This window comes from Castanea sativa, chromosome 2 (genome assembly GCF_040712315.1).
Source record: "Castanea sativa cultivar Marrone di Chiusa Pesio chromosome 2, ASM4071231v1".
NCBI classification, from domain to species: Eukaryota; Viridiplantae; Streptophyta; class Magnoliopsida; order Fagales; family Fagaceae; genus Castanea; species Castanea sativa.
In genome coordinates, this window is record NC_134014.1 from 29,724,905 (window position 1) to 29,734,464 (window position 9,560).

General features: G+C 36.9%; 1 protein-coding gene across 1 annotated transcript; it reads left to right on the plus strand.

The window, feature by feature from the left end:
* Positions 1-4,132: 4,132 nt before the first annotated feature.
* On the plus strand, positions 4,133-5,396 carry LOC142625178 (uncharacterized). Its single transcript, XM_075798873.1, has 2 exons — positions 4,133-4,333; positions 4,764-5,396. Exons 1-2 carry the CDS (start codon positions 4,133-4,135, stop codon positions 5,394-5,396), a joined length of 834 nt encoding a protein of 277 aa, XP_075654988.1.
* The last annotated feature ends 4,164 nt before the right edge of the window (positions 5,397-9,560 follow it).

A 9,560-nucleotide genomic window follows, 5' to 3' on the forward strand; every position in this document is an offset into this window, starting at 1 on the left:
CTTTGGTAATGAAATCAAAAAGGTCCTTCCTCGAGATGACGCTATATATATATATGGTTCCTAACCCATTACAAAAACTAGGTGGGGACTCCCCCTGTTGAGTCCACAGTGGCGACTCCACTGGGGACGATGAGTTTAATTCCTATGTATCCTATGTCTTAACCTTAATAAAGGCTTATTCAATACTTGTTTGCAGACACATTCACTTGGTTCTATTGTCCCCTTACCTCAGTTGCTGATGAGTGGGAAGATGGAAGGCTCCATTCGGGCCTAAGTCTTTCGAAGTTCACCTTACCAACTCACAATCAATGCCATTGCCTATGATGGGCTTTGAGTATATTAACGGTTTTCCAATTTCCACCAATCCACAAAGGTCCACTTAGGCCCTCGGTTGAAATCATGGCCCACCTAGTTGTGAGTGACCTACTTATCTATCCATTTAGCCTTAAGGAGCTTATCAACACTTGGAGAGAACCTAGATCCTATCAGAAGATGATACTGTTTATATATCTCTTATTTGTTCAACCATACATCTTGTGATCACCTAATTCTAATGAAAAAATAAAAGATGTAAGAAATGGAAGGATGACCCTAAAGTTATGGCATACCCTAAGAAAATTGAGATAAAAAAAAAAAAAAAGTTCTCACATGCAAGATGCTTATCCCTAAATCCAAAGGTATATCTTAACTTGAAAGGTTCATAAGACCATAGCCTAATTGCTATCATAAGCCCAAATCAAAAAGCCTTTTTGAAAAAGAGGAATTTGGGCCTAAGATAACAAGTATGCCATGGACTTAGCATCCAAAATCCTACAAAGTCAATATGATTTTTCTAAATCTTGGGCCTCTTTGTTGTATGCCTAGGCCTAAAATGATAAGAACGTCATGGACCTTGAGAGGAAGGCTACAATATATTCTAGCTAAAGGGCTACTTCAAAAAATGAATGATAATAATGAAACGAAAAGAGGAGAGCCCAAAGGTGATGACTATATTATAAGCCCATGTTTGAGACAAAGGGTTGAAAATACCTAAGTACATTCTAATGAAAGCCCATGAGAGTAAGATGAGAGCATTATTGTAAATAGACCAAGGCCCAAGGAAACAAGGGGCAAGGTTCATGAGAGAAAAGGGAGTGATTTTGAAATCGGGCCTTCATTAAAATGGACTTAAGGACTTTTTAAGAACATCTAAAAATCTAAAAGGAACCTTTTTATTGGGACACGAACTTAATGAAAATGGGACTTCTTTTCAGGCATAATTGCACCACCAAGGTCAAGATTAAGTCCCCACTCCAATTCAAGTCCAAGAGAAGAATGGAAGGCAAGACATTCCAAGAAGAAGCCCCTCAAGAAGAAAGGATGAACGGTTCAAGTGAAGAAGCCCTAGTGCAAAAGTTACTCGAGAGTGTGGAGGCACAAGGTGAAGTCCTTGAGAAGATAATAAGCCACCTCTCCAAGATAGAAGAAGATGAACTAAAAGAAGGAGAAGTATGGGATGAAGGGGACAAGGCTGATTATGAAAGAAGCAAGCAACTCAAGAACACATCGATCGGATGATGACAGAAGCAAAGGTCCGCTTACTTCTACCTGCTTACTCACTCCCAAGTGCAGGAAATCGTAGCAATATAATTCTCAGAGTACCAAGGTCGAACCACAAGGAGTAGGGTAAATTAAAAGACAATATAATTAAATAACAATTTGGGTCAAGAGGAAAAATACTTTTGCTTGGTGATTGTTAACAAGAATAATAATAATAATCGATTTAAATCAATAATGTAAATACCAGGGCATCGGGGTGTTTCCCTATATCGATATGAGATTCTTTGTGATCTAAGAAAATATATATTTCATAATTGATTGTTCTTATGCAATTAAAAACTTATGATTCGGTTGAACTGAGACAATTCAAGAACACATGATAACCTCAATTAATAATGCGGCTAGAAAAGTTTTCAGAAAAACCCATTCACTTTAAAACCTGATTTCTATTTGAAACTATTAGAAATTCATCTAAATAATAAGAAAAACATTATTGAACTTATTGAAATCATGGAAGAACTAATACATCAAAAGAAATCTAATGGAACAATCAAATATGTTGTTGATAAAATCTTAGAAAGAATCACATTAAATATTCATACCGTATAGAAGAAACATAACCCCTAGCTCTAGCAAAGAGTTTAGACTGTCATTAGAGAAAGGAAAATACAAGTTTTCTCTACGCAAAATTCGTGCTCACAGCCTCCCTTCAAAACCCTAACATCTAAGTGTCCAAAGAAAATAAAACTTTAACTATTTTAATTTCTTTCCAGGTTTACAGCTGTAACTTGTGAATTAATTTCGGCCTTCAAAAATTGAGAATTACAAAAAACTCAAAACTAAAAAGTTGTAGATATTTAAGTCATAGTTCTAACCCATCTAGCCTTGTGTTAATTAGATTTTTGAGGAGAGAGATACGCCCAAAATACGAATCAGTGCTCAAATCAGATTTTTCCTTTTCAGATTCTGCCTCTTTGATTTCTTTCCTTAGTTGAAGCTTCCAATCATGGTAGACGATCCAAGCACTCCAGTTGCACCTCCTTTGACATTTAAGCATGGTCCTTTAGCTCCTCTTTAATTATAGTTTGGCCTCCATTCTCTCACAAATTCCTATAAACTCATATTTCTCACATGATTTCCTGAAAGTAGAAAATTACACAAAATGAATGGCATCTTATTCAAGAAATTATGTAAAGATAAATAATAGGGACTAATGCAAATCATGGCTTAATTATGCAAATTAAACATAGTAATAAGGAGATAACGCCCACATAAATATATAACAAGTATACACTTTAAGGCGTTATCACTACTCGAATTTGTGTCAATGAATTCTCTGAATCGGGAGATGTGGGACCTTGGGAAGATCATGACTGACCAAAATGGACCTCGATGGTAGAGGATACTTAAGTCACCCCGGCTCGCTTCATGCTTGAACGCAACATGGATTCTTCTTCCAACAATGATCAATACCTTGTGTTAACTCAAGATGAAGAATAAGAAGAGGAAGGAGATGATGGAGTGATTAGCTATTGGAGTGAAGATGATGACAATTGGTTTTTTGACGAGGCAGGAAGATATTTCACTAATGAGGGTGAGGTTCTGTATGACATAGCCGAAGCTATATGCATATGGGGGCCTCTAAAAGATGAGGACTGGTTCACTAAGTTGAAGACTTTGTTCGAAGAGGAGGACGAGAAGAAGAGCGACAAGCCCTAAAAAAGAAAGGAGAGGGAATTCATCATGCCCGTTGTAAGGCAACTTAATAATTGGACTTGGGTTGGATTTTCTAAAAATGTGGGAAAGAAAGTTTGTAATGCAAATCCCAATGTACTGTTCAACATTTTTAATAAGATGAATTCTGATTTGGCTTATTTTTATGTGTCCCATAATATTGAAATTTTGCATTTAAATGATTCTAATGAATTTGAAAATGAAATTATTAAACAATTGGAAAAGAAAATTGAACCTATGGAACCAACTTTTAAAAATCTTAATTTGGGGAATGATGAGAATCCACACTTAATTAAAATTGGCCCAACCCTAAATGAAAAAAAAAAAAAAAGATCTCAAAGAGTTGGTCGCTGAATTCCAAGAAGTGTTTGCATGGTCCTATGAAGATATGCCCGGTATTGATCCCGAGATAGCTCAACACCACATTGATACTTATGCTCACATAGTACCCGCCAAACAAAAGTTGGGGCGTATGAGGACCGAATGGCTTCTAAAGATCAAAGAAGAGGTCACCAAGCAATTGAAAGTAGGATTCACCAAACCCGTCCACCAAGCCGAATGGATAGCCAATGTTGTGCTTGTACCCAAAAAAGATGGGACGATAAGAATGTGCATGGATTTTGGGGATTGGAACATGGCTTGCCCTAAGGATGACTTCTCTCTTCCACATATAGATGTTTTAGTGGATAACACAGTTGGTAGTGGATTGATGTGTTTTATGGATGGTTTCTCGGGATATATCCAACTCAAGATGACTCCTAGGGATATGACCAAAACTACCTTCACCACAGAATAGAGAATTTATTATTACATTATGATGTCATTCGGGCTCAAGAATGCGGGAGAAACTTACCAAAGAATGGCCATAGCCTTGTTACATGATATGATGCACAATGAGGTTAAATTATATCTTGATGATATGATTGTGAAATCCAAGGAGAGAAAAGGTCTTATCATTAACTTGAGAAAGTTCTTCGAGAAGATCAAAGAGTATAGGCTGAGATTGAACCTGCAAAAATGCACTTTTGGGGTAATTACGGGGAAATTGTTGGGCTTTTTGGTAAGTGATAAAGGAATAAATATTGACCCATCAAAGATCAAATCCATATTAGAAATTCCTCCACCATAGAGTGAGATATAGATAAAGGGATTTTCTGGACAATTAGAATACATTAGCCGATTCATTGCCAAACTCACTTCCACTTGTGAGCCCATCTTCAAGCCCCTAAGGAAGAATGAATCTCATGAATGGAATGATGAATGCTAGAAACATTTTGAGCTCATTAAGGAATATCTCCTTCATCCACCTATCTTTGTACCCCCAATGCACAGAAAACCATTACTCATCTATCTTTCTATCATAGAAGATACGGTTGGAAGTATGCTTGTACAAGAAGACGATGATAAGAATGAGCAAAAGGTTCCATGATTACAAGACTAGATCCACACCCATAGGAAAATCATGTTTTGCTCTCGTATGGGCCGTATAGAAGTTGAGGCACATTATCCTACCTTTCCAAATATGGGTAGTAGTCAGAATAGATCCATTGATGTACTTGTTTGAAAAGTCCGCCTTGAGTAGAAGACTATCATGGTGGTTGATCCTATTAGAAGAATTTGATTTGAAGTATGTGACAAGGGAAACTATCAAAGGGAGTATCATATCAGATTTTTGTGCCAAGAACCCTGTGGAAGGAGAGGATGGTAAAGAAGATTTTTCGGATGAGGATATTATGGACATGGAGCTAAGGGCATGGAAGATGTATTTTGATAGAGCCGTGAACCAGTATGGGTATAGGATAGGCATACTCTTGATCACTCCGGAAGGATCTCACATACCCTTGGTAGTTAAGTTGAACTTGAAGGCGACCAATAACATGGCAAAATATGAGGCTTATATCGCTGGAATGGAAGCTCTCCGAGAACTGGGGGTAAAAGAGGCTGAGGTCTTTGGAAATTCGACTTTGGTTATAGCTCAAGCACAAAGGTTGTGGAAAGTGAAGGAAGAGCACTTAAAGCCCTATCAACAATATTTAAAGGATTTAACCAAGACCTTTGACAAGATTGAATATACGGTCATCCCTAAGCTTAGAATTAGTTTGCAAATGCCTTGGCTACTTTAGCTTCCATGGTTGAAATACTCGAAGGAGTATGGACACAACCCTTAGAAATTGAACAAAGTTATGGGATGGTACACAAAGAGAGGCCCGAAGCTTTAGTCTTGGTTATAGAAGAGGAAGGGGTTCCTTGGTATTATGAACTCATGAAATTCTTGGAGTTTAGGGTACAACTGGATAGTGCCAACAAGAGAGAGCGTCATTCAATTATGACGATGGTAATGCAGTACATCTTATGCGGAGGTCAACTTTATAGGAGATCCTATAATTGCATACATCTTCATTTTCTAAAGAAAGAAGAAGTCGAGAAAGCCATGGAAGAAATCCATCAAGGGATTTGTGGTCCTCACATGAATGATAGAATGCTAGCCGAGAAGATCTTGAGGATAAGGTACTATTGGGACACAATGGAGATCGATTGTGTAGACTTTGTGAAGAGTTTCCATGATTGCCAAACACATGTGAATTTGAATCACATGCCACCTAGTGAGCTATACAACATGACCTCTCCATGGCCTTTCTTAGTCCAAGGCATAGATGCGATTGGAAGAATAGCCTCTAAGGCCTCGAATGAACACAAATACATCTTAGTGGCAATTGACTTCTACACCAAGTAGGCAGAAGCAGCCTTTTACTCTGTGTTAATGTGGCCTGATTCATAGAAAATAACATCATTTGTCAATACGGGATACCCCGAGAGATTATCTCTGATAATGGTTCCCACTTTAAGGGAGAGGTTAGAAAGGTCATGGAACTATACAACATTAAGCATCACAAGTCTGCACCATATTGACCACAAACCAATGGGGCCATAGAAGTAGCCCATAAGAACATCCAGAACATCGTAGCCTAAATGGTAGTGACATACAAGGATTGGGTCGAGAAGCTCCCATTTGCCTTATGGGGTTACAGAATTTCTATCCGTTCGTCGATTGGGGCAACCCCTTACTCTTTGGTCCATGATAGTGAAACGATACTTCCCATTAAGGTGGAGATACAATCCTTGGGAGTGCTATCAAAAACCAAGGTCCTAGAAGAAGATTGGATGAAACAAAGATATGAGCAATTGGCCTTGATAGATGAGAAAAGAGTAAGGGCACAACCATGCACAAGGATACCAAAAGAGGATTGCTAGAGCATTTAACAAAAAATTAAGACCTAGAAACCTTAAAGAATGGGACTTGGTCTTAAAAGTGCTCAGAGATGAAACTTTTTATCCAAGAGGAAAGATGAAGCCAAGGTGGCCTGGGCTTTTTATTTTCAAAAAGATAATGTCAGGAGGTGCTACAATAATTACATATTTGGATGGGGAAGAGATGCTTCGTCTAATCAACATGGATAGGCTCTAAAAGTAAAAAATTTGAAAGAAAAAAAGAATAATAGTAATAAAAAAGCCAACTAGGTTGAATACCCAAAAAGGCGGCCTAGGCAAAAATTAAGGCAAAAGGACCCCGCTATGTTGAAAACTCAAAAGGACGATCTAGGCAAAAGATAGGGGCAAAGACCATGGGCATGGTGAAAATTCCTCAAAGGACATCATGGGCAAAAGTTACATGGCATGGAAAAAAGAAAAAGAAAAAGAAAAAGAAATATGATGACAATAAACAAATTAAAAGATGATAAACTATTTCTATAGGGGATTTGGAACATTCGGATTCCTTAATTAAATTCATAAGAAAAGACATGAGAATCATAAAGTGCAGAAAAGTAAATTTTAGGGCATATCAAGGTGGTCAATTAGTCTTTCTTTCTTTTGATTGGACTTTTTGTAAGCTCTCTCAGCTATGTGAAACCATTTCATGACAATCTCTAAGTTATCCTAAAGTGGGATGAAACAATTGGAACCTCTCCTATGGCCATATCTGGAAAAGCAAAGAGAGAAGGAGAGAAGGCATGAGCGAAAGGAAAAGAAAGGAAGAGTAAAAAGATAAAAAATAAGTTCAAAGATGATATAAAGAGCCTCAATGGGTTGAAAACCGAAAGGTAATCTATGCAAAAGTTAGAGGAATCCCGCTAGGTCAAAGACCTAGGCAAAAATTAGCGATTGAGAGAAAAGATTCACCCACTCTGACTTGATGGTATGGGAAAGGTGCGAGAGAGACCAAAATGAGTGAGAGCCTCTTTGGAACTATGGCCAAGCTGCTATGATATGTGCCAATTAAATCCTATTGTATGATGCTATGTATGACATTATGTTGTGATTAATAAATTTGTTTTATTATTATCTAAAATAATGGTAACATGAATATTTGGACATTATCATATAGTCCATGAGATGTATAGTATGTGATTTAGTCATAGAAGATATAAATCACAAGTTCTATGTAAACTCAGAATTTTAGTTCATAGTCGATGATGAAATTGGGCATTTCATCTGCGAAGACTATAACATATCAACTAAAATGATTTGTCTTGATCATGGAAGTGGAGACTTCTAGTTGATATGTTTAAAGAGTTAAGACATATTGAACTGGACAGCTGTGAGATTTATTATTCTCCTAATGACTATCAAATGAATAATAAATCTCACGACTTCTATTTACATCAATTCTTAATCCTGAGAGAATAATGAACATGATCACGAAGTGTAGGTTGCTTTGATATATCAGGAGTGAGATCTAAAATCTTGATCAAAACCTCAGTATGTTGGGCAGCCGCATTTAATGTTGATGGAACATATATTCTCAAGATGGAATTCATAATCTCTTAACGAAGATATAAAATATTCTCTTGAGATAAGTTTAATGAGTTTGGTTATTCAGAGTGTTAGGCCTAACCACTTTAGTAAGAAGTTACTAAAGTATATATATCTGAAATTAGATCTGTGAATAACTTAAATGATTAAACCGGATACTCAGGGATTAAGATGTAGTAATCTTCAAAAGTGGCAATCAACATTTATGACTTTGTATTACTACGAATATTTTAATAAAGGGGTTGCATGTATAATAAATTATTGGGATATAATTTATTAATAAGACCTAAAGTGCAATTATGTTTATATAGTGGTATTAAATATAATTAATGGTTACTTTGGACTTGTCAAGAGTTGACAAAAAAACCCAAAGCCCGTTGAAGCTAGAGTCTTATTTGTTCCCTTTTGGTCCCACTCCAAGCCACATACTAAAGTCCAATTGGAATGGCCCAAAAGGCTAGTCTAATTAGATAATCAGTTAGATATAAGGAGAGAAACATACAGAATTTTGGTGGAATGAAATGGTGTGTATGTGAGTGTAAGTCACTCTCTTATTCTCCCTTGAACACATTCATGTAAACTGATTGAAAGACCACACTTCTTGGGTTTATGTGGAATTGGAGTGAAGATTACAAGTGTTCCTTAGTACTTCTAATCTTTGGTTTTGAATTTCATCGCACCAAGGTACACTCTCTTGTTCTTGAATTCTGAAATTTACATAGTACATGTTAACAATTGCGAATGAAGTAGATCCGTTAATTTTCCGCTGCGTATATTTTGTATGCGATACAAACTATGTTTTTCCAACACAAGCTTCTTAAGCTATGCTAAGACCTCTAAAGGAGAGAAGTTCTCCCATGGAAAGCTTGGAGAAATGTTCTTTGAGTTTAGAATGTGTTTGGTTAAGCTTTGGAGACCCTAACCGTTATTTTGACTTGAAGAGAGGCAATTAGGGTTTTTGGCCCTTGGTACATGCATGCAGAGTCAAGACCACGCACGCATGGTCAATACTTGCGCACGCAGGAAGGCAGGCAGAATCAAGCTTTCCCTTGATTTGAGTACATTTTCTCCCAAAGGCTTCTCCTGTAAGTCTTACAGCCTAAAAGACTACTCAAGGCACAATTCGAGCTTAGAATTTCCAAATGTCATGAATCAAGAATAGCAAAATTGCATTAAGTCTCCACAAGTTTGTAATTTAAGTACATATCCCAAATAAAAGCACAAATGTGAAAGATGTTCATAAATACAACCTAATGTCTCAAATCAAATACAAAGTGCAAGAATGTGTGCTAAAAAGAGAAAAATAATAAAAGCAACAAAAAAAAAGGAAATATGTTATGCTCTGCTCTACTATGTTTGTATTTGTGTCTTTCTATCTGTCTGCAGGAACACCGAAAACATATCTTCCATGACTGATGGCTTGGAGTTAACTCAAACCTCCACCACCATTACCACCATCTTCATCATCACCAATA